Source organism: Peromyscus californicus, unplaced genomic scaffold (genome assembly GCF_007827085.1).
Source record: "Peromyscus californicus insignis strain IS unplaced genomic scaffold, ASM782708v3 Scaffold_21__1_contigs__length_65335640, whole genome shotgun sequence".
NCBI lineage: Eukaryota > Metazoa > Chordata > Mammalia > Rodentia > Cricetidae > Peromyscus > Peromyscus californicus.
In genome coordinates, this window is record NW_026294514.1 from 7,847,738 (window position 1) to 7,874,014 (window position 26,277).

General features: G+C 43.9%; 1 protein-coding gene across 6 annotated transcripts in view; it reads right to left on the bottom strand.

The window, feature by feature from the left end:
- Positions 1-26,277, bottom strand: part of Hecw2 (HECT, C2 and WW domain containing E3 ubiquitin protein ligase 2) — a 355,297-nt gene that overhangs the window by 20,921 nt on the left and 308,099 nt on the right. For all 6 annotated transcript variants that reach the window (XM_052749448.1, XM_052749450.1, XM_052749449.1 and 3 more), the window contains 9 exons: positions 25,005-25,125; positions 23,677-23,790; positions 12,181-12,333; positions 9,791-9,889; positions 6,074-6,203; positions 4,914-5,060; positions 4,029-4,143; positions 1,232-1,317; positions 149-261 (listed from right to left, as the gene is read on the bottom strand). In XM_052749448.1, coding sequence (XP_052605408.1) covers positions 149-261; positions 1,232-1,317; positions 4,029-4,143; positions 4,914-5,060; positions 6,074-6,203; positions 9,791-9,889; positions 12,181-12,333; positions 23,677-23,790; positions 25,005-25,125 — 1,078 coding nt within the window. The remainder of the gene's footprint in view (positions 1-148; positions 262-1,231; positions 1,318-4,028; positions 4,144-4,913; positions 5,061-6,073; positions 6,204-9,790; positions 9,890-12,180; positions 12,334-23,676; positions 23,791-25,004; positions 25,126-26,277) is intronic.

Below are 26,277 nucleotides of genomic sequence, written 5' to 3' on the forward strand. Positions count from 1 at the left end.
TTTCCAGTTTTCTAGTCTTCACATAAAACAGTGATTGATCCATAAACAGATATATTCATTCATATACATAAGACTACTATAAAATATAAAGTAAACTGAGGTTTCCCTGCACTGTGTTGGGAGTAAAGGATGTTATTTTCTACTTTACCTGGGAAGAGCGGTGATTTTTCCCCATTTCTCCACACAGAACCTTCTTGGGCCATTACTCCCTCGGAGAGAAGCAAATCCTTCATAGGGAATGCTGGATGTGCCGGTAACGAACTATCAACCACAGAAACAGAAGGCAAGGTGAAGCCAGAGACCTCATCCAGGACAGGAACTTCATTACTGCTGGGTAGCACTCCCAAGACGGGGCACAAGTAGGGGACTTCAGGAGTCACCGTTTCATCGACATGGGACAACTAAAACAGATTCTGACAACCACTCAGCCACCCGAGAAAGGGAATTAGATGGGGAAATGAGAAGTAAAGCATTCACAGAAAATAAAGCATTCTGTGCAGCTGACCTGCTCAGATGCTTCAACCAGGCATATTACCTGTGACAGATGAACGAAATGGGTCTATTCATTAACCTAAACCCACTGAGCAACAGCCCGCCATCAATCTGGCATCAATTTTAGGAATTCTGTGGTCTGCAAATCTGAGTTCCAGATCCTTAATCCAAAAGCACTAAGTCCAAGCCGACAGGTAAGGCCCTGCCTCAGCATCCAAGGGGCTTCCTCCTGTCTAATAATTCAGTGTCACCTTACCAGCATCACCCCAGATGGAGAGCTTTTATAAATGTCACAAAACACAGCGACTTCTTCTCTAAAATGTCCTTGGTTCTACAAAGTATGGCAAGTCAAATGAAGGAAAAGGAGCATTTTAACTAACAGGGTCCTTTCTTACAGACCGAACATCTCTTTTTCTGATACGGATGCCCAATGAAGGAGGCCCCTGGCGGCCACTACAAGGACCCAGCTGTCCTGAGGGAATATGCCATTCCCGGGTGTTTTCAGACTAGCACTGGCACTTCCCCACAACCCTCAAGAAGTGCTCTGACTCCGCTGGTGATGGAGTATGTGGACATGCAGTCAGAAGGGTATGGAGATATCATAGCCCGATAGACAAGGTTGGCATTTATGAAGACTATTTAGCAATTACACACACACACACACACACACACACACACACACACACACTTCCAACAATACAGTACTGTGTTACACACCGAGGCGCTAATGGCATCTTACCTGCAACAACCTGAGTCGCTGTTCATTGTTGAATCGCTCCACAGCAGCCCAGAACCACCGAATTACGATGTGATTGTCATGGTACCCTACAAACCACCACGGAAGCTCACGTTACTCGGACTCTTCTATCTTCAACTACCAAGAAATAAAATTAAAAAAAAAAACCACCAAACCACCACTCTATGCACAGATGGACATCTTTAATGTCGTTTATAATTTGAGATGAAGGAACGACACTGTAAACATGACTGTACGGGTATCAAAAGTTAAACAAGACAGCACGGGTGAGACCATAGCTCTGTTCTCTTTCAGCAGTGAAAAGAACCACCAAGGAGTTACTTTTTAGCTCCATCGTTTCTGAAAACTACAACTGTTACGATGAGAAATGCTTAACTCTTTTGGTTAGTTCCATAGGAAACAATTTCGCCCAGCACTATACTAAGCTCGGGGGTCTGATGACAAAGAAAACAGACCCTCGCAGGACTTTCTGATGACAGACACCTTAGTCACACAATTTATACAAAGAAAGAAGAATGGAAGCTTTTTTTTTGTTGTTGTTGTTTTGTTTTTGTTTTTCAAGACAGGGTTTCTCTGTGTAGCTTTGGAACCTTTCCTGGATCTTGCTCTGTAGCCCAGGCTGGCCTCGAACTCACAAAGATCCGCCTGCCTCTGCCTCCTGAGTGCTGGGATTAAAGGCGTGCGCCGCCACCACCGCCTGGCTGGAAGCGTTTTTGAAGCTGCCCATATCGACCCCAAGCGCTTCCCTAAAAGCTATATGTACTATTCATAATTCATAATACAACCAAGTTATGGAGACTGGGCACATAGCTCAATGGCAAAGCACTTGCCTAGCAAGGGCAAGGCCGTGGGTTCAGTCCCCAGTAACAGAAAAAGAATTAAAACAGAAATAAAACCAAATTATTTTCACACTACTTATTAATAAATAGGAAAGAGACCTTTAATTTTTTCAACTAATTATCACAGTTTTACTTTTACTCCATACATTAGAAGAATTAATGAAATGTCAAAATTATCTCACATTTTTGTAAGATAAATGTCAGTATTATCTCACATAAAATGCCAATATTATCTCAAAGGTCTGGGTTAAAGCAGGGGTTATGGGCTTTCTAACTTCTCAGCAAAAGACAGTTAAGCTCAAAGAGAAGGCTGACAGGAATTCATAAGCAATCAATGATTCAAATCAATTGATAGTCATATTTTATGAAAACTACTTTATTTAATCCTGTGCTGTACTCCCAAATTGAAAGTGAGTGGAAATTAATCTGAATGTATCCTCACGGCCCCGTAATTGTCAAATTGACCAGGAAATCTCCTTTATTGCCTGCCATTTCATCGAGAGTACCTACACCCCTTAAAGAAGAAGGAGTCTGAGTGAAGGGTAAACAGCATTAGATCGGGCATGGCGTCCAGGTCTAATCTTTGTAAAGATTGGTTAGTGAGCCAAAGATCGGTGCATTAGCTGTCTGGGGCACTGAAGTTTCCGGCCCTTCTGAACTAGCCCTTTGCTGCTTCGCCTTTACTGTTTGTGCTAAGCGTGTTTTGAAAGAAGAATGGCTGCCCCATCCTGTCATCCACAGACAGCTGCTGGGGGAACAGATGGCAGGCGACAGCCTAACTTCTTTTTCCTGCGGTGCCAACTGGCCGCACTGGCAAAGAGGGCAACTTAGGCTCTCGTCCTTTATCCGGTCTCTTCTAAGGTCTCCTTCGGAAAGATTTACCACTAAAACAGGCCCTTGATTTACTCACGTATAGTGAGCAAAAACCTTAGACTGTGTAAATACAAAAGTGAGTAATCCCATGACTGCCTTGCTATTAGAATCCCCTGGAGTACGGGACAAGGGAATAATATTTACCACAAAATTTAAGTTAAGTGCCGTATCAGAGAAATTACATTATAATTAGTAAAAAATATTTCGGCTAATAAAGCTATCTATAATAACCAACATCATACATGGATGCTACATGTGTCCAGCCAGAGAAGATTTACTGCACAGTTTGACTTAGAAATAGCAATGATGGAAACCTCACTTTAACACGGCCTTTCAGAGAAAACGCTAACACTACAACATGTCCCAGAAAATGCATACTTCTTTGCTTAAAATTATTCGACAAAACTCTGGGCTGTTCTTAGGTTTCAGCTTTTTAATAAGAAACAAACCCAATCATGTTGGTCCAAATGACTAACTAAAACTGTGTACTGATCTACAAAGAGCCACTTCCAAAGAGTCCCACTCAAAATGAGTTTACAATGGTTCCCTTTTCAGCCAAACTCGATGTTCCAGTTGAGAAGGGCCTTGCAGATGGACATGCTGAATTTTGAGAACCCTATCTTCTTCCTGTTGGTGTTTTAACTGTGACATAACTGAGAGAGAGCTCAAGGAACTGTAGCCGACCTGGGAGGGTTAGGCAGCTGAAAGGGTGTGGTATCTGGAGGTGTAGAATGTAGATCAGTCAGGTGGGGTTTGACCAGCTGGATATAAGCTCCCCATGCCTCACCAACAACGTCATCCAATACTTAATTGGTGTTCTCAGGATCACATTTCTTCACCAGCAATTAGGAGTTATGACATCCTCCAATGGGGTGTAAACAGGCCTTCCCCTTTTTGACTAATGAAGTCACTAGGTACGGAAGGGACTGACCTTGCCCAAGGTCTCAAGGAAAACAGCGGCAGACCAGTGATTAAAACAAGTGCCTTTGTCTGCTCCGTGCTCAGCCCCGTGCTCGAAGCAGGCACCCCGGTAACTTACATCTAGACATTTATAAACCCAGCCTCACCGCCTCTGTACTCGGTGTTGTTCCTCCAGTCATTGAGGTCTATTTCAGCTGTGCCCGCAATGACCAGCTCCAGTTCCCGTGCGTCGAAGACAGACACGAGCCTGGCATCGACCACCTGTGGAGGAGAGGGAGCACGGGCTTAGGAGCCTAGAGAAATGCCAGCCACAAGGAAGCCTCATCAGAAACGCAGGACACGGGGAATTTCAAGAGCACTGTGGTTATGCTTGTCGCTAGTATGTAAATCTTGTCGTAGTTTCTACGGATGGAAGAAGGTATGTTTCTAGTTGAAAGCTGGTAGGCTGAGCCTCTAGAAGTTTCGTGTTGGTTGATCACCATATCCCACTGAACATGCTAGGTCTCCTGTGGTCTCAGAAGCTAAGCAAGGCAGGGTCTGGTGAGTACTAGAATAGGAGGGTCTTGCTTCACAACTGACTATCCATTAATCCAGTTGTTCGTTGTTTTTTCTTTTGAAAAAGATCCAGTGATCTTACAGAGAAAGTGACATGGAATATATGCGATCAGTTCTGGCCTGTACACACAATCGTTGCACATACCAAGTAGGAGATTTGATTATGCAGACCTGAGTGTGAGTAAGAATCATAACTTCCATGTTATCAGTAGTCATTAAACCATTAAAATGGTACACCTAGAAATCAGTATACCACTCATTTCGGTGGTCTCTAATAGCATGCACAGGAAGCTTTCACATGTGTGCAGCTTTGGAGATACATGGGAATAGATTTGAAAGTTTGAGTTAAAAGAGCAAGAGTAGACACAGCGAGAGAGAAGAGGAAAATGTTCTATACTCGAAGCCCGGCAGAGCAGCCCGGCAGAGCAGCCCGGCAGCCCAGCTATGGACTGCAGACATCTGCCATGACGCCTTACCTCATAGAAACCGCGGACTAGGCTCTCGGTCTGCTGCACCACACCCCTCTCGATCCTCCACTTCACCATCCTCTCTATGTACTCCTTCTTGTTCTTCTCTGTGACCGGAATATTGGCTCCCCCTGGTTTTAACTCTCGTTCGGTGATCTGCCATTAAAAAGCAAAGGAGCAGGTCAGCAAACAATACACTTGAGCTGGGGTCAGGCGTCTGGCCCTTCTCTGCCTCAGAAGCATCCCACGGCAGCAAGAAGCATCTAAGACAGCAGTTCTCAACCTTCCGGATGCTGTGACCCTTTAATATAGTTCTTCTTGTTGTGCTGACCCCAACCATAAAATGATTTCATTGCTACTTCACAACTGTAATTTTGCAACTGTTATGAATTATAATGTAAATGTCAGACATGCAGATGGTCTTAGGCGACCCCCCCCCTCCCCCCCGTGAAGGATTGTTCAATCCCCAAAAGGTCACAACCCACAGAGGTTGAGAACCGCTGATCTAAGATTTAGAATCAACTACACCTACTGAGCCAGTATAAAAGATATACTTAAGGAAAATAGAAACACACCTTAGTAAATCTTAAATTGAGAGCTCATTTTTCAAAGCCCGTAAACTGCAGGAAACTCAGACGAATCCCAATGCCTAGTGAGAACTAATACACAGCCCCTGACCGAAATTTTTTAATCTTCCCTTCCATCAAATTTAAAATAAAACCAGTATGGTCTCTGCTTTCACACATTCTCCAAAATATTCTCTCTGTTTCAAAGCAACCAATTACAGTTTTTAAATCTAAATGGATCTTAATTTTATATTACAATTAAATAATTTAATATTCAACTCAGGGATAGCGGAGACTATCCATATGAATTCTGTATAAGATACATTTTCATATCTCTAGATATCTCTAGATATGCTCATTTCTCATATCCATTTGAGTTGGAAATAAAAAGATTATTTATAATAAATAAATGCTTCTCACAATCTATAAATGAGGACAACTTAAACTATAGTTGGCATTAGAGTAATCTCTGTACTCAAGCTTACTACAATTTAGTAGTCCTGGGTTCAATCATGTAATAAGCCACAAACAGACTAGCGTTTTATCTTAGTCATAGAGTTAACTTTTCACCAGCCGACAGCCTTCAGTTAGCAGGGAACAGACCTGTCCAAAAACTTCTTCGTTCACAGTGAACGTGAGGTCTAGGATGTCGTGGATGTCATTGTCTTTCATCCACTGAAGGCTTTGGTGGAACTCCTCATCAAGGTACTCTAGATCGCTCAGGTCACACAGGCTAGGATGGCAAACAGAAGCAAACATACAGACCTCGTTATCAGCAAACAACTCCAGAATCACGAGGAAGGAACAAGACCCATTCCACAGGCTGTGGTACTTGGAATATTCACGAGTTCGGCAATTACACTACTGAAGTAAGACAGAATTATGGCATAATTTTAAAATCCTGGGTACGTAAAATGCCACAGGAACCACGTACCCATCTTTTCTCTCAAAAATAGAACCCGGAGGTACAAAGAATGGCTGCCATATACATGGTCATCCACAACCAGTGCCAGATCTGGACCTGGAACAGGCTGAAAACTTGCACCAAAATTCTCTTTCGCTATCTTATCCTATCAAAATTTACTGTACTTCCAATTTGAAATTTTTTATTGATTTCTCTACCACCTTTTACCTTTTCCACTTGTCTTTTTAAAGAGACTGGATGCTGTAGCTGATGTCCATCCATTTCTCCCTTTCTCATGGTTTTTACTCTACCACTATAAAAATAGCCAAAGAATTCTTCTATGACCACAAAACTTTCCTATACTTCACTCCACTGATGGTGTTTTCTCTTTGCAGTGACAAGAGCCACTTGAGCTAGAGTTATTCTTATATGCCCTGGTGTAAGGTGTCAGTAATTAATTTGTTTTGAAATGTCTTGCCTTTTAGCTCAATGTCAAGGGTTGTCTCATTTGGTTTATTTTAGGTATTTATTAGGTATCGAATGTATGCCACACGTATTAATAACTGCTTGGTGAACTTGTTGCTCTGGGAAGGAAGTGGTCTTGTTGGGGAGACCGGCACACCGTAGATAAGCTCCCATAAAGTGTGAGCTGACAGCAGAGTAGGCAGTGTGCTAACACTCATGCACAGCTGAAAATGCATGCTGCTTCATTAATAATAAAACAAGACTGGACATGGCGATCCAGACCACAGCTCCAACCCTAGGAAGGCTTGGGTAAGGGCTGCAAGTCTGAGCCCTGCCTGGGCTGGAGAGTAAAACTCTGTCTCAAAAAGAAAGAAAAAAGGAAGAAAAGGAAGTACCAAGACCATGAAAGCGCTTAGATCAGATGGGGCCTGTATTACATCTTTCAGGATGAAGAAACTCTAGAGATAGAAAGGGAATGGGCTAGAGGAAAGGGGGAATGGAGGAGAGAATAACAGAAACAAACCCAAAGGCATAGAGCGCAGAATACTCCCAGCACATTGAACATAAGACACTCTCAGCAGCCTAAGAATGAGGACAGAAAAGTAGCTGAGAGCAAGTCTTGAGTGCCACTCTAAGGATCACGGGGGTTCAAGACAAGGAGTGTTGTAACCAGGGAGGGAGATGAGTTATAAACAGTTCTTCTGGAAGATACTGAAGAGATTGTTTAAAATGGAATGGAAAGCAATTAACATTACTTCAGTAACGTAGTCAAAGTAAGAGAAATGTTCTAATGAGGACAAGGCTCTTCAGAGTGCAGAGGCAGGAACACAGAAATCAGGAAACGGTCATGTTGAAAAGGAGTAGAAAGGAGGATGATCTAAAATAGGGACAGCAAATGAATCCATGCCACAGGCCAACTCTGAAAGGCACTCTGACCTCAACCACTGAAAAGATTTCTGAGGTCACATGATTTTGGTGGAAAAAGCACCGTATGTCCTTTGAAAGTAGCCACGGGATGGGAACAGAGGCAGTAAAGGATGCAGTGAAAGTTAACAGTGTCAACTGAAAGGATGCAGAATCACCAAGGAGACAGCCCCGGGGTATGCCTGAGGGAATTTTCTAGATTAATTTAACTGTAGTGGAAGACCTGCCTAAATGTGTGCTGGGGTTCCAGATTGAATTAGAAGAAGGAACCGAAGATTGAATTAGAAGAAGGAACCGAACTGATCACTCTCTCTGCTTCCTGACTGAGGATGGAATGTGACCAGCTGCCCTGCCGGGATGCCCAGCATTCCTCAAACTGTAAGTTAAAACACACTTTCCCTAAGTCGCTCTGGCCAAGGACTTTGTCACAGCACCAAGAACACAACTTGAAAACCTGTACTGTGCATCTGCTATACTTGTTTCAGGGTCCCCTCTGATGTCTAACCATAATAACCAAGAACATGTGTACCATGAACTTCCGGTGGACACATAGAAGTTTCACTTCAAGGCCCATAATGAGTTCCACTTTAACTATGCAAATTTGGGATCCCCCTGAAACACCCAAGAAGCGATGTTCAGAGGACTGTTCACATGAGCCTGCATCTCAAGAAAGCAAGACGGGGGGCTAGATTCCGTGGTGCTTAGGAGAAGAAGCAAGTGGAGAAATTTCCTCTGTCCGAGGAAAGCTGGGGCATGGAATGGAAGCTTCTGGAACTCCAAGGTGAAGGGCACGTCAGAGGAAAGGCCCACAGAGGACTGAGAAGAGGGAGAACACAGTGTCACGAGGGTCAGGGCAGGAAAGACCCGGGATAACCTCAAGGGCGACAGAGGGAACTTTTGGTTTCTGATTGCCTCTGCTACCCCAGAGTTGAATATTAGTATCAGAAGTAGCACAATGATTTAAGAAGACAGGGCTAAGAAGCGCTCATCAGTAGCTCGCACGTGTTCATGGAGGGAGAGGAGCCAGAACCAACACACGTGGAGGGTGTGACTTAGCAGTCGATGTAAGCAGTGGGTACAGCTTTCAGGAAACCTAATGAGACTATGAGAAGATGACAGGGAGACGCAAAGGTGAGAAGTCGCTGGTCCTTGTCACCCAGGAGGTAACTCTTCCTACTGAGCACCCTGAAGTCTCATCCTGTTGGTTTTCATTTGAGGTCAGGACTTCGTCATTTTAGGAAACAACAGGTCCATGGGCTTGATGGGAGGATGTGCCAGACAGCTCCTGGCCATGACTCGGTACTTCAGAACTTTGCAATTTCAGTCAAATGTCTAGCTTCCTCCCCCTACATTTTTCTTCTGCTTGGTCTTCTAAGTGATGGCAGACTGAATATAAGGGCTGAATATAATTGCTCTACATTGTTACAATAATTGCTTTCTTTCCTTGTGACAGAAACAAAGAAAGAGTTCTACGGATGCTAATTTCATCTGCCCCATACACTGTTATTTTGATATAAGAAGGTCTCAAGAGAAGTATGGCACTGTCTGTGCCTCACAAAGAAACCAAAAATAAAACCGGAATTAAACAAAAGAAAATGAACCTGTGACCAAGAACAAGCTGTTGGAAGTGCTTAGAGCAAAATGCAGCACGCACTTCATAAAGGGGCGCAGGCTATGAGTCACCAAGACTAATCCACAACTATTCTATTAATAATCAGCATCGATGCCGCAAGAATCTCAGGGCTGTGTTTGAAGTACAGTTGTTTTAAAGAAACATGTGTTGCCGCAGATGAGAACCAACTATTCAGAGAGGAAAAAAAAAAAGATTTGGTGGGTAATCAGAAATTAAGGGTTAGAAGCTAATAACTATGTTTGAAATTGTATTTGTTTTCAAAATCTAAACCGCTATTCACTCAACAACTGATTTGTGACAGTGTGCAGATAAACAGGGTCCTTGAAAAAAAGCTCTTCAGGAAAGGACTTTTGAGCTTTACATGCTGACTACGCCAGCAAAGACGTTCACTTACATTCTGAGAAGAGCCTTATAGAAGGGTCGCGTGAAGAAGGCATCCAATAAATACTGATGTATTAGTGCAAGACCGAGGATCCTCCCACTGAACCGGAACCTGTGAAGGAGACACATGAGGCAGCTGAACACCACTGAGCAGGGTCTTGAGGGCTGTGTTTACCTTAGAATGAATTTCAACTCTATGTTTGTCCAGGACTACGGGCCTACCAGCTCTATGAGAGATTCAAGGGCACTCTAGAGTATGTCTTCATTAGCCAGTGTTTACTTGCGGAGGAAATCTGTTCCTCTAACATTTAGGGACACCTTACCCTTACTCCATGTTAGCAATGTCACCCTGTATCACCCCGCATGTGACAGTATGAATTCCCCACAGCCTTTCAGTGAAACTTCCCCAAATCATCCCAAGAGATCCTGATAAAGACTAAGAAGGCTGAGAAAATGTCATCATCAGTTTGTGTGCATGGATATTAGTTGATTTCTCTCATGCAAACGAGGAGCAATGCCCTTGTGATGAAAAGCCCTTATGCAGATTGAGGAGGTTCCCATCCATCCCTGCCCTCTCTAGCCTCACTCCTGATGGTAAACACCATCACTCACACAGTATTCATACAGGCATTTGGGGGGCTTTCCTCATGAGACATTCTGTTCTCCAAAATGAAATGCTATTCTGAATCAACTTGGAAACTTTATTATTCAGATCTGTTTGGACTGGGGTTTCTGCCTGAGGTACACAATTGTTTTCTCCACCACACGTTTCCTGGTTTCCAGATCTTCAAAGCCTGATGCCTACAAGAGTACTGTGGCTCTGTAATTTTAGTCAGGAAGGCTTTTTGAGGTCAGTGGCCGGCAGCTTGGTCCCTCTCTATTTCCACTTACATTAGCACAGCTGTTAACAGCCAAAGTTAGGAGGCCGCCAAAGTTGTGACTAAACAAGAAGTTAACTTGAGGAGCAAGTCCCCAGAGTTAAAGCTTTTCACCATCAATAGCCACATGACTCCAAGAACCTTTCCCACTTAGGTTCTTTCTCTGTTACTATCAGCGGGGAGGGAGGGGAGAAGAAAGGACCGGGAACAAGCTAATAGGAGTTATGTAAATATTTAAAGTCTACAAATGCAGGGATTTGAAAAAGATGTAAGGACGTTTGGAAAGAGTGTAATTGGGGATTTCTCAGAATAAGTACCTCCAGATGGGAATCTTGAAATTGTTTGCCTTGGTTTAGTGTGATCAATTAAGCAAAAGGCAATCTCTGCTTTCCAGCGTTAAGTGACTGAAACATGCTGGTGTGTGAGTGGGTGCCGCACTGACTTCCTATTCCTGCACTTGAGATGCCTGCATTTCCTGCAGGGGACCCCCTATACACACACACACACACACACACACACACACACACACACACACACACACTCATGCATACGCACACGCACACGCACACACACTCATGCATACACACACACACACACTCATGCATACACACACGCACACGCACACACACTCATGCATACACACACACACACACGCACACACACACACTCATGCATACACACACGCACACACACTCATGCATACACACACACACACACACACAAACATGCACACTCACTCACTCGAGCATACACACACTCACTCTCACATGCATTCTCTCTGATAAATATGAACAGGCCTCAGCCAGGGCCCCGGCTGTTCCAGCTCCCCTCACCCAAAGCCAGATTTCCCCAGGCTGTTAGTGAAGCTGCTTGGCCTCTACCAGATGGACCCGGGCAGTGGTTCTTAACGTGTGGGTCACAACCCCTTTGGGGTTGCATATCAGAGATTTACATCATGAGTCATAAAAGTAGCAAAACTACAGTTATGAAGTAGCAAAGACATGATGTTATAGTTGGGGTCCCCACAGCATGAGGAACTGTGTTTAAGGGTCACAGCATTAGAGGGGTTGAGAACCACTGGACTTGGGTCTTGCTAAGAATTGAATCACCCGCTGGGCGGTGGTGGCACACGCCTTTAATCCCAGCACTTGAGAGGCAGAGGCAGGCGAATCTTTGTGAGTTCGAGGCTAGCCTGGGCTACAGAGCGAGATCCAGAAAAGGCGCAAAGCTACACAGAGAAACCCTGTCTCGAAAAGCCAAAAAAAAAAAAAAACCAAAAACCAAAAACCAAAAACCAAAAAACAAAGAATTGAATCACCCGTAACATTTCTCCAATGCAAAAGTTCTTGAATTAATTACGTTTTGACAACAAAAATAGAAATCCAAATGAGGTGTATGACTGATAATGTAATTTTTAACCAGGAGGGGAAAATGTTTAAAGAAATGTGGCTTCCTTTTTTTTTGGGGGGGGGTAAGGGAGGGGTACCACAGGGGAAGATAACTGTCACAGAAACGAAGTCCTTACCATTCATGGTGATTGTCTACAAAAGCAGACATAGGACTTATTTGTACTGTGTATGTGTCGTTGGCTGAATATTCAAATAAGCCATAATAGGGGTTAAAGAGTTCTCTGGATACCAGGAAGAAGAACTCTCTGGAAGGCCCACTGTAATCCAACCTGTAAAACAACAACAACAACAAAAATCCACATGAAGAATAATCAGCTTTTACTTTTTCTAGGTATTGGGTATATTTTCTTCTGTGTTTAACTTTCTAAAGAATACTTATTACAGTGATAGTCTACACATCAGGACTATCCAAACAGAAGTGAAAAAATCTTATCTCCGTATTCTGGACCCAAAATAACAAACTAGACACTTATACAGCTCATATCCAAAACTCCAGCTACCCATGAGACATGTAAATAATACTCAGTGCACTCGTGATTTATACAAACACACACAAATATACATTTCTTAAATGTCCAATGCCAGGTCACAGGGAAAGGTGTGTCATGGGAATGTTTCATTCACACAAAGGAAAGCAGTTACATCTACTTAAAGGAAATGCAGGCCTCAGAGATTTCTGGAAATTTTCTGAATGGGGGAAGAAAAAAAAGTCTCCTTAGGGAGATCAGAGGCCAAAAAAAGAAAAAAAAAAGGAATAAGAGGATACAGTGAAAGGTATAAATCATAAAACACCATGGAAAACTAGAGACAAGGGAAAAGAGGGTGCAGTATTCTCTCTAAGGAGGTCCTCGGGCGAGCTGGAGCTCTAGCCCCGACACACTGCCGAATCCACCTGACTTGCAATAGCTTCAGGGTCAGAGGGAAGTGGAATTAAAGATGGTGAAGGGTTTGAGAAATAACAAGTGGCCAACGATGCCCAAGTGGGATGGGCGTAATAAAGAGCAGTTTGAAACATAAGGCCACTTGAGATGCTAAATTGAAAATGAATACACTGTATCAGCCCTTCTATAAAAAGTACACACACAGACTCAACCATGGGAGTGAGGTGGGTAGCCAGAAACTCCAGAGTCTTTTGTTTGCTTTATCGTTCCCACCACCTCTACCTCTTCCAGATCTGCTATTTGGGTATTACTGCAGTGTGTGTGTGTGTGTGTGTGTGTGTGTGTGTGTGTGTGTGTAGTGTGTGTGTTTGTGTGTATGTGTGTAGTGTGTGTGTTTGTGTGTATGTGTGTAATGTGTGTGTATGTGTGTGTATTTGTGTGTGTGTAGTGTGTGTGTGTGTGTGTGTGTGTGTGTGTGGTGTGTGGTGTATATGCAGAGGCCAGACAACAAGTCTTCAGGTGACACCTATCTTTTTGAGACAGGCTCTCTTACTGGCCTGGAGCTCACCAAACAGGCTATGACAAGTGACCAGTGAACTTCAGGGATCCACCTGTCTCTGCACTCCCAGTAGTGCTAAACTTATAAGTGTGAGCTAACAGGCCTGGACCAATTTAAAAATGGTGAGTTCCTGTGGTGATATAGTGTGTACCCTAATAAACTTGCCTGAGGATCAGAGAACAGAGCCAGCCACTAGATTAGACATAGAGGCCAGACAGTGGTGGCATACACCTTAAATCCTGTCACTCAGGAGGCAGTCTAGAAGAGAAATAGAGCCAGGCGTGGTGGCACACACCTTTAATGCCAGCACTTGAGATCTCATGCCTTTGCTTGGGAAGCACACACGCCTTTAATCCCAAGAAGAGATGTCTGGGCAGAGAAAGGTATATAAGGCGTGAGGATACAGGAACTCACTCTCTTTAGGCTGAGGATTTCGTAGAGGTAAGAACTAGTAGCTGGCTGCTCTGCTTCGATCTTTCAGCTTTCACCCCAATATTGCTCCAGGTTTTTTATTAAAAGACCATCTAAGATTTGAACAAGTTCTGGGTATTGAACTCAAGCCCTCCTGTTACTTACTGAGGTATCTTTCCAGCCCCTTTAATCCTGTCTCACTCTATAGCCCTGGCTGGGCTGGAACTAACTATGTAGATCTCAAACTCCAAACTTGCAGAGATCCACCTACTTCTGCCTCTGAATCCTGGGAACAAAGGCATGCACTACCTCATCTGGCTTCCACTATTGTATTTTTTTTTTAATGAAAGTGGAATCATCTGGGCCGTTTCCAGTGATGGAATTTTATGACCTAGAAAATAATCCTGTTATAGGCAGAGGATGTGGAAAAATAAAAATGCAAACAAAATAAAAATGACCTTTTTATGTAGTGATAGTGTAACTGAATTCGCATACTGTGGACTTCAACAATTCACACATTAATTTCCCACTTTTGTTATATCTGACTATCGATACCATTATTACTTAATATCTATTTTCAATAAATCAACTTGGTTTTTTTTTCACTGCACACTGTCTTACCTAACACTTTTGAAATTTCCAAGTGCTAGTTCAACTTTTTTCTAATATACATTAAAAGAAACGTAAGTAGCACAGTTAAAGCTGTCCAGCACAGCATGGGTAAAGACTGCACGCTCCTCAATGCATACCCACAGGGCACCTGTGGGAGACCTACCGGGCAGAGAAGGGCAGGCACTTGTGACTCTAGGGGCCAGTCAGGCTATGACGACAGTGGCACGGTGGCCCTGTCATTATAACTGCTTATAGGGAAGTCAACTTGTGGCTCCAGGATAGGCCAGGAAGGCCATCCTCAGGCCTCTCTGAGGCCACTCAGAGGTACCTGGAAGCCCAGACTACCCCCATCATGCAGCCTTTTTGTGGCTTCCTCTTCCTCTCCTAGTTCTGGCTTTGGAGGCCAGCAGCAGCAGCAGCAGCCTTCCACTTGGACGGTCTTTGCACACAACCTTCCAACAAAGATTGAAATGCCAGGTCCAGTCTAAGCCTTCATCTAGGTCTTGAAGGGGAACGGTTTCCAACAAGCTACTCCTGGTAGGACTCCATCTTTGGATGCCTTGGTCTCTGGTATCTGCTCCTTCTCTACTCCTGAGCAGGTCACCTCCTTTAGCCTTTTCTCACTGCACAGGTGGGGATCCCCTCGTCTCCTGGAACTAACCCCAACCCTGAGGTGTAGTGAAGGAGCTAAGTAAGGCTGGACACTTTCCTTCGCTAAAGCGGGTTGAAGTTACCCCACCTCCTGGGGACGCCACTTCTTCTCATTGACCTGGACTGAGGAATTGCCGCCATCAGCCTGGCCTGTGGGCATGTCTAGGTGGTAGTTTCCCGGCTGTTAATGGATGTGGAAAGGCCAAGCCCACTGTAGACAATGGCACCTGTGGACAGGTGGTCCAGGTAGCATATGACAGCTGACTGGGAGATTTCAAGCAAGCTAGTCAGCAGCCTTCCTCTACGATTTCTGCTTCAATCTCCTGCCTAGAGTTTCCGCCCTGGCCTCCTTGGATGACAGACCATAATTTATAGGATGAAATAAACCATTTCCTCCCCAAGTTACTTTTGATCATGGTGTTTATCACAGCCACAGAGATAAAGCTAGGACACCAATTGTCCAAGACATCACAGGAGTAATTTTGTTAAATCACCTCATTTTTTTTCTAGAGAAGACTGAGGCCAGGTCTTGAACCCTAAACAAGTGTCCTTATGTCATTTTACGGTTATCCGATATGTCCTGCCCTTCCGTAAATTTTAACTGTCCATCGAGATGAAAACAACATTGCTTATAGAACAGGGCTTGGCAAACGCTGTCCTGAGGGCAAACCTGCCCAAGTCCAGGACATGTAAATAAAGCCGTACTGAAGTGCACCAGGCTGGCTTCTGTGTGGCCTGTGGCCGTGTCCAGATAAAATGCTCAGGTGTGTACGTGCCACAGAGAGTGTACGCTGGGCAGAGTCCAAAGGTGTTTACTATCCGTCTCTGTATAGAAAAGCTTTGCCAACTGTTGTTACACAAACAGGGAGGAGGGAAATGCTTTCTTAAAACATCTGGCTTGCTATGCATCTTTAGTGAGACTCCTCCAAGGGGCCATAAACACTCTCTGACTTTGCTGTGGTCGCTCCTCTGCGGGGCTTTTCACTTTGCAGAGGCCCACAGGATCCCAGGGCCACAGGGAGCTGAAATAACAGGCAAACCAAGAAAGGGAGCCTGCGGGGTGGTCCCTAAGATTTCACTTCGAATATTTCAATAATACTGCACTTACCAGAGCATATTCGAAGGACCCATGTGTATTTGCCTCCCCCGTACATAAATTCAGATTCTGACCACACTGAGAGCAGGTGATTTTGTCATACTCCTTGTGCTGGGTAGTTTGACGTCAACTTGACGCAAGCTAAAGGCATCTGAGAGGAGGCAACCTCAATTAAGAAAATGCTTCCACAAGATCAGGCTGTAGGCAAGCCTGTAGGGCATGTTCCTAATTAGTGATTGATAGGGGAGGGCCCAGCCCATTGTGGGTGGTGCCAGCTCTGGGCTGGTGGTTCTTGAGTTCTTCAAGAAAGCAGGCTGAGCAAGCCAGTAAGCAGCACCCCTCTATGGCCTCTGCATCAGCTCCTGCCTCCAGGTTCCTGCTCTGCTTGGGTTCCTGTCTTGATTTCTGTGGTGATGAACTGTGATGTGGAATCGTAAGCCGGATAAACCTTTTCCTCCTCAACTTGCTTTTTGGCCATGGTGTTTCATCACAGCAATAGAAACCCTAAATAAGACACTCCTTTTTGCAGAATGATATTCAGTAGGCGCTAAATACACAGAGCTCCCTGATGCTCTCTAAAGAAAATTAGCATCACTTGTATTGTTATTTGGCATTTGGCTGTGTGAATGAATGTGAGCCAGTTTACTCTGGGGTGGTGGTACACTAATTCAGTGCCAGGAGCAAACTGTGCTAACCCCTAAGAAATGACTCAGTCTGAAACTACTGTCACACAAGTGAGTTGGCTTAGAAAGTTCACAGTGTAATATCTTCTAACGTGGTCAAGTTTGCTAAGACAACAATGGCCTTACTGATCCGTTCCTTTTGTGGCTGACGACAAACATATCTTCTCTGAGGAGTTAAGCTGGAAAGCAAAACTCACCTCAGAAGAGAAGAAAACAAACAGCTCCTTTAGAAGGAAATGTACGTTTAACTGGGAAACATTTTATCTTCCTTTTTTTTTTCAACTCTTGAAACACGAATAGAGTCACTCCAAAGCCAAGCTAGTCATTCTCCTTTAATTTGGTTTTAACTCCAAATGCAGAACTGCATATTTAGGAGTATGTCGTGGGCTGCAACTTTCTATCTAGGTCTAGCAAATTCAATGAAACATGTCGCAGCAGGGCATGTGGGCACGCAGTTCCTATAACATCTCTTCCATATAAATAGTTAACGTGACTCATATCACAGGGATCGTTTGTTAAATTCCTGTTTAGCCAGTTAGGTTGGTTCCACAGCTAAAGGCTTGGCAAGGAAATACAGAAACTCTGGACAACGGGTGTGTAGCCACATAACAGCTGCATCTGAGGGCATTTCTGAGTAAGCACAGATGTCGGTAGGGTGGCCATGGTGTCCCAAGCACAGCCTGCTGACAAAGCACTTTACCCATCATCACGTTGCTGGTCTGGCCCACTACGTGAGTTATTAGCAGCATTTGACATGCGTTAAAATAGTTAATTTTATTCTCCTATTCTTTATATTTCAACTGAAAATCACCAAAACCAAAATACTTGACCAATGGAAACAGACTGAAAAGATGAGAGAATGTGGTGATAGCCTCAGGAAGTCACACTATCTTTTCCCATAAGTTTGTCCAAGCGCACATGGCCTAGGCACCTTCTGATTCAGCCACAGGCATTTAGAGCAGAGGAGCATTCACTTTGGAGCCACTTAACAAGGACTGGAGCTGAGGAAGGAAGTCTCATAAGATACAGCTGCACTTGGTGGTACCAAGCCGGAGTGTGGCTACAGAGCATCCTTCTTTGTTTGGCAGGTGAGGATGATTCAAATGATGTGGATACCTCTCTGCAGAGAGAAATAAGCAACCCACGTTCAAAGGAAGCCCTACAGCTTTACAGTTCAGACCCCAGTTTGGTTATAGGTGAGGGCTACTGGTTAATTAATAAGCAGTGAGCGGGGGACTATTTCACGTCATCCCCACCCCCTGGTTATTTTTATGTCCCTATCCCAGGGGAATACAGAAAGATCCTACAGGTCCCCAAAGGAATACTAATTGCATACGCCCCTTCCTAGTCAAGTGTGGCTGGCGAGACTGATGACTGATGTCATCTTGACAGCACTTTGCACATAATAAATTCATTCTTTCTTAAATAAAGGTGCCCTTTACAGAGCTGCCGAGAAGAAAAAAAAAAAAAAGAGGCGGAACAATCCCAGAGTCAACATCATCTCTGTCTAGGACATTATTTCTTTAGTTTGGAGGTATGAGGAATTAGGGAACGGCCTGGATGCCTTATCAGAATCTACCTGAGTTCTGATACGTGAGCTTTGGCTGCAAGGATCATTAATTAACAAAAACAACACACCAAAGAAGAATATATAGCATCTCCCACGCCTTCCTCCATCCCATAAGCAACTGCTAGGCAGACCAAGGCTCCTCAGAAATAGGTGACAAACCACTTCTCCCCACCTTTGAGCAGGGTGAGTGTTTTCAGCAATTCTGCCCCTGCTCTCTTCCCCTGCCCTGACTTTGAGAGACAACATAACCGTACCAAGCTTGGTGGGGATCCTAGCCCCTAGAACACAACTCCCAGCTTTAGCCTAATGAAACTACTAATGACAAGACGGTGCTTAGGAACTATCTACCTTTTGTGAAAACCCAAGGCTCTCACAGAGAGTCGTTTTAGTGAAAGAATAAGTTGTTCTAATGCACCGACATTTATAGGCCCAAGGATGTAACTGAAGACAGGCATTTCCAATGGTTTGGGGTATTTTTCTACCTCAAATAGCATCTACATTATCCTATGGACTCCTTACTTCTGGAACAATCTATACATTGTGTTTCAGATATATGTGAAGAATCAGCATAAAGCACAGCTCTCATTTCTGTGAAGCCGCTAATCTATCCTTATTTTGGAAGACAGGAAAATGCACTGTCATTAAAAGTAAATCCACTGTTCTTTATGCTTTGGCAAAGCTAGACTGACTGTTGTCAGACTGGAAATAAAATCACTGAGATAGTATCAACAATAACTGCAAAGTGCCGATCCCTCTTGGCTAGTATAAAGTTGACACACAGTAATACTCTTTGAACGCCAAAATTAGTATTAATTTAGACTTGTCACAAAATTAACTCTATGTACTTACTCTACAGACCATAAGTGATGACAGAGGCCTATACTGAAACTAATCCCAGAGAAGTCAGCCATCTAACAACAAGGCAACAAGAAAGCTCAAAAAGGAAGCATCAGCTAAATCTCTCCAAATCCGGAGCAAATGTTTTCATTTGTCAAACCTATTATTTTAGAATTATAAGAAAAGACAGTGCAGCCGGGCGGTGGTGGCACACGCCTTTAATCCCAGCACTCGGGAAGCAGAGGCAGGCGGATCTCTGTGAGTTCGAGGCCAGCCTGGTCTCCAAAGCGAGTTCCAAGAAAGGCACAAAGTTACACAGAGAAACCCTGTCTTGAAAAACCAAAAAAAAAACAAAAAAAAAAAAAAAAAAAGAAAAAGAAAAGACAGTGCAAAGACCTCTTGCATAGCCTTTATGAATTCCTCTTATCAGTATAGAACATTCCTCATCAATACATCTGATGGAACCCTAAAGAAGGCCTCTAGACTCACCTGCCCTACCACCAGCCAGCCAGGCAGCTAGGCAGTACCCTCCCACCGTCCTCTCTGCTGGCAGCACTCAGAGGCAATGGTTGCCTAAGTTGTTATTCAGGAACTTGGAGCCAGGTTTGTCTGCCTCAAGTGGGCCCCACCAGTGTGACGTATTTGACGTTTTTAGATCACACTAATGGTGTGATTGTCCTCATCACGAGTCCCGTGAAGAGGATGACTATGCATGGAGTGGACCCTATTTTCAGTTACTGTTTCCCTACACTTCAGGCCACCCTGTCTCTTTACTAAAACCTCTAATCCTATCCCCGGGCAGGGGTATCTGTGACTCAGGGCTCCAGTCCCTTAGGAATAAACTCTTTCACAAAACTTGGTTCAGTTGACTGTCACATTAACGAGCCATTACTGCTGTATAACTCTTTACAAAATCCGTACTTTATCCAGACTTCATTCTCTTTCACCTGCTCTCTCTACAATCTCATCCAGGAAGTGTCATTTCATTTAAGCATCGCATCTCTTCCTGACTATAGCATTCTCTCACACTCTTTTGTTTTTTTCAATGTCCTCATTGATTTTCGAGATTACTGGTGAGAGGTTCTTACAATACGTTGGAAGAACTGGGAACTGTCCCGTGTTTTTCCTGCAGCAAGACTGTGATTATGGATTTGGGTAAAGTGTTGTTCTCACATGAAGGACACACTGAACACATGACTTATGACTGAGACAATGTTTACCAGGCTTCAACAAAACCAACTCCCTCCTCTACCCCAGATCCTTTTTGAATTATTTAGGGAAAAGTTGCTATGCAACCCACAGTTATGAAATTCTCCTGAGTTATTTGGAGAGATTTTCCTTTCTCCCTTCTGTTTCCTCATTTGAGCATGTGTTCATTCACTTGGAGTTACAACTCAGTATCCCTTTATTCATTCATTTTGTAGCTGAGATTATTCCCACTTTGGTCAGTGGGGACTCTGTTGGCTCCTGTGCCCTGTGGCTCTGGCCTGGTGAAAAATTTCCCCACTTTGTGGAGGGTACTAGGAGACACTTCCGGCTCCATCTTGGATATTCTTCTTGTCCCAGGCCTAGAGTCAACACTTTCTTCAAGGAACCTTGGCACTGGAGAAAAACTAGGAACCAAAATCCAAACAACAGACATATTTGTTTTTAAATGCCAAACAGTAGACTTAAACCCAAAGAACTTAAAACGATATATAAATAATTTGACAGCATTAAATCTGGAGAAACAGAAAAGTTCCATTTCTAAAATTCAATGGGAAACCGTGGGCATGTTTTATAATCTAGAAAGAAATATGCTTTCATGTGGTAGTCATTCTTTGAAAAGTTGTTTTTTAAACTTCCATGTAGTTTTGAGGTTTCTGTGTTTTTCAGCAAGAGAACCGTTTTCTATTTCCAAAGCCAGCAGATGTATTCTCAGTACCCTGTATCTTACGTCCTATCTAAAGGATACTTACATGAGAGAGCCTGGGTCCAGAAACTCAGTATCAATAACCCATGCCTAGAGGAGTAGATTAAGGGACTGTTTCTGGTAACTGAGACCCCTCCCCAGACACACTCTCTCTGTTTTCCCTTTGGTGTCGTGGGAAGTAGACGTGTGGCAGGGGCAGGAAGCACTTAATTACCAGTGGTCATCCAACAAAAAGGAATCTAGCTCTGCTTGGAACTAATCCCATCAGTTCAGAATATGGCAGACCACTTCAGGATGACAAACATCTGTTCTACTCAAACGTACACACTAGGGCTTCTGAAGTGTATGTCGGATATCTCAACAAACTCTGGCCCAAGCCAGAAGCACTGATGTCCATCTGTAGACCCAGCTACCAGCTCTTTGGAGACTGAAGTCACTAGCTTGAAAGTTCACAGTCAATCTGAGCGACATAGCAAGATCGTGTGTCAAAAAAAAAAAAAAAAAAAAACAAAAAAAAAAAACAAAAAACCGTCTGTGGTTTAATAATAAAAGGAGGCAGCTGGAGCTCCAAGAGAAGAAAACATTCTCATCCGAACCCGACTCATCCTGTGAGGAAATCACTGACATCCCTGGCATACCTGTGAGGAGGCTAACGACACTTGCCTCCGTTTTCAACCGCGCACCTGCAGCGTTAAAGCAGACGAACACAAGTTCTGAGTCTATTTACATGTGTACATTAGTCATGAGAGGCTGAAGTCTCAGGTACACTGAAGCCCAAACTTCATGTGTTCAGTCACTATCTGGAATGTTAAAATGCATTCCAAGGAGGAAAAAAAAAAACCAAAACAGAACAGACTAAAGATAAGGGGTGTTTCTTAAATCCTGGTATGGTCCACGGGTATCAGGTGGCTTGGGCTTGGGCTTGGGTCTTGATTTTGCTCTTCTCTAGTTCTGTGGACAGGTAAGTCACACTGTGCTTTCAACCTCCATCCATCTACCACACACTGGGGGGGTGGGGGGTGGGTCAAGTTGGTTGGCTATCACTACTCTGGCTCCTTAACCTTCTTCACTACTGGCTAAGACTCAGAGGGGTGTTCTTAAAGCGATCCAAACTACTGGGCTTGGTAGCACAGGCCTGGAACCCCAGTGACAAGGGGTTGGAGACAGAAGAACTGCAATTTTCAAGGTCTCACTGGGCTATGGACTAAGTTCAAGGCCAGGTTGAGCATTTTGTTAAGACCCTCTCTCAAAATAAAAACTAGAAAAGGGCTGGGGATTAGATCTCGGAGTACTAATTGGAGCATCGATGCAAGGCCCATAGTTCCTCAGCACTGCCTAATAAATATCCAAGCCAACAGTGTCCAACAGAACACAACCAGAGTTTGGATGACTGTGTGGCATTTTTTTTAAATTAACCATCTATTTATTTTATATCCCATCAGCAGCCTCTCCGCCCCCATCCCACTCTCCTTTCCCACTCCCCCCACCTCCTGCCCCCAATCCCCTCCTCTTCCATTTCCATCCAGGAAAGGGCAGATCTCCCATGAGTATCAATAAAACATGGCACATCAAGTTGCAGTACAGTAAAACTAAGCACCTCCCCAAGTATTAAGACTGGGCATGGCCTTTTTTAATTGTGTCTAGTAGCTACAAGCTACAAAGCAAGCCCTGAGTCCTGAGATAGGAAGGAGGAGGGGCCCGTGAGGGAAGTTAGCTATCAGTCAGAGGCTATGCTAGGTCTACCTGGGGTGCTGCAGCAGACTCAGTGTGGGAGCCCCAGCCTTTGTTTCCCAACCCTTATCTAGATGAGCACACTCATGGAGGAGTCATGTTGCAAGGTTTGTTTACAATAGGTGGTTATATTGGGAGGTATGCTGCCCTCCCAAAGGAAGAGAACTGGAGGCGGGGACGGGAGCAGAGGCATTGGCGTGGCTGCTGTGGGCACCTCTGGGCAGAGCGGCAGGATCTGTGATTTTGAACTGGGGCTTATTGAACAGGTGACACACGTTCTACTCAGAGCGCCAGGGTGGAAACCAAGATGTAAACTGCCGTTCCTTGTTCCCTTCCCCTCAAAGCGCCAGCGTTTTCCCTTTCAAAAGATGGATAGACACAGAAGAGCAACCAACCCGGCCTTCTCACTGAAAGAATGAATTATAGGTAACAGCTGTTTTCATTAAAAAATATATATATATATATATATATATATATATATATATATTACATGTCAAAGGATTTAAAAACCAGAGGAAGCAACAACAACAACAACAAAGGCAAATGTTTAAGTGTCTGAGCACACTTCCTGCCAGAAGGACTTCCTGTTCTGGGAACCACAGATGCGGAGAAACATCCGCTCTGCAGCCACAGCCTGTGTTGCACAGACCACTTCTCTGTTCCACTTACCCTTCTTCCCCGACGAAGGTGACATACAGTTTATTCCTCTGCAGGTCTTTTCTGGAGTAGCCCATAATCTGATTGAAAGCGTCTTCCAGCAGGTGGTCCCTTCGGATAATTAACCTGTCCCCAGAGAGACGATGTGGAAAGTGCATTAAGAGATGATTTCCGCTTCCTTATCTCTCTTGACATTGAATGTCTATGTACCACAATTAACTAGGTGAGGAGTGAGGCTGCTTAACGTCATTGCTGTCTGAACTTGAACACGCGCCTGTCTCTAACACTTTAACAGCAAGAGCAAAAGTTACCCAAGAGAATCACGGGTAAATCCCGGGCCTGTGAAAAACCCACGAGTCCTTTCTGAGTGGCCAAGACATTTATCCCAGAAAGAAAGAGGTCATACCACACACACACACACACACACACACACACAGAGAGAGAGAGAGAGAGAGACAGAGAGAGAGAACTAAAGAAAGAACAACACTATAAAGTGATCCTTTAAGGCTGGAATGCACCTAAGCATGGAATTCAATTATTGAATGTTCAGTGAGACAAAGGAGGGTGTGTGTGTGTGTGTGTGTGTGTGTGTGTGTGTGTGTGTGTGTGTGTCCTACAAAGCAGGAGAGTTTACAATTGTACTTAATTTAAATTTTAAATTAAGTGAATCTTGAGATTCCCCGAGGGGGTGGATAAAAATGAACGATGCTTGTGACAATCTGTTGTGATGACGGCAAAGTCATCTTCCACAGGTGTCAACTCACTCTGTGTCAACAGTGATGACAGGGGAATGACAGGGAGCCTGAACTTGGGAAGACCTTGGTAATTCCAGTATGAGAAAAGCACAGTTCGGAGAGATACGGACTTGGGGTTGGGCGGATGTGTTTGGAGGTCCAGGAAAGTGGAACTGACTGTGCCTGGGGCAGTAAGCATGGAGGCTGGTCCTCCCTTGGGCACTCAGGGCACAGGGTGACTTGTTTGTTTGTTTTTGTTTTTGTTTTTGTTTTTGTTTTTAGACAGGGTTTCTCTGTGTAGTTTTGGTGCCTGTCCTGGAACTCGCTCTGTAGCCCAGGCTGGCCTTGAACTCACAGAGATCGGCCTGCCTCTGCCTCCCAAGTGCTGGGATTAAAGGCGTGTGCCACCGCTGCCCGGCTGTGTCTGTGGTTTTACACAATCCTAGCTTGATTTAAAAACCATAAGCTTACTAATGCTTAATTCCTGAACATTTTACATTATTACAGTATAATTTATAAACTCCGAAATAACAATGCCCATTAAAATAAAGACTGCTTCCTACCCATTCACCATCTATAAACGTGGTTTGTGTCATTTCTACTTACTTTAATTTCCCTGGGCCTTGTCCATATCCTTTCGTTTCTAACTTCCTGTAAAAGTTCCTTAGTTTGGCTTCGAAATCTCTCTTGTAAGGGGCTGGCGCCCGGGCATTGGCACGCTGAGTACCTGCAACAACCACAAAAGAACAATCTGGATCCGTGCCCTGTGCCAGCACCGTCACAACACCATGAAAGACCACCACAAGTTAGCAAAGGAAACTGAGGCACTGCTTTCAGCTTCTGCATCACACACACACACACACACACACACACACACACACACACACACCCAAAGATGAAGGCCTGAACATAGCTTAAGGAAGGTCTTATGAGAGACTATTTGTCACTTTTCAACTGAGAATGAAGATCCTGTTTAAACTGCCAAATATGCTCACGTGTTTCTCAGATATGTTCCCCTTTCCATCCAAACCAGAGTGAGTCAAAGAGTTATTCATGTCTAAGGACAACTATTCAGGACGGAGTATCTCTGTTTGCTGTTGAAACAGTATCATGGAAACTGTAAAGGAAGTCACAGGAAGCCCCATGAAGATGTTCTTAGATGTGCATGACATTTAAGGATGATTTTAGAGATACAATTACATTTATCTTACATTGCAAAATAAAATGATTATTCTAAAAACAGAATTCAAGCATAGCTGTGAGAAGAATTTATATCTTGGAGTTGCACAAAGACTAAGCAGTATTATTATCTACTGCATTCTCATAGAGGCTCTGCTGACTCCCCACAGGAGGCCTTACCTTTTAGTAGGAGGGAATAGGGGATGGGGTGGGGAGGGGAGGTTGGAGGGATGGGAGGAGGGAAGAGGAGGAGGACCTGTGATTGGTATGTAAAATGAATAAAAAAGTTTTCTTAATAAAAAAAATATTTACGGCATTCTCAATGTGTCAAGTACCATCAATAGCTATAGATTAAAGGTATGCCATTTATTACTAATAAAGTGTTATTTATAAGGTATAAATATGACATGGCTTCTTCCTCTTTCCACAGAAAAATCCATGTGTCACAAGTGATTAGGTAGCACGCTGGGATGTCAGGCTGGACACAGGACAAAGGCAGAAACTAAATTATAGTCTTGTCCTTACACAGCATGCGAGTTCCATGAGATTGCTTTTCCCTCTTTTTTTCTGGGTGTGTGTGCCTGTCATACATGTGGGTTTGTTGTTATTTGTTTTGTTGAGACAGGAGCTTGCTAGTTACCCTAGATTGGCCTTGGATTTTCCGGCCTCCTGCCATGGCCTCACAGTGCATCAATTACAG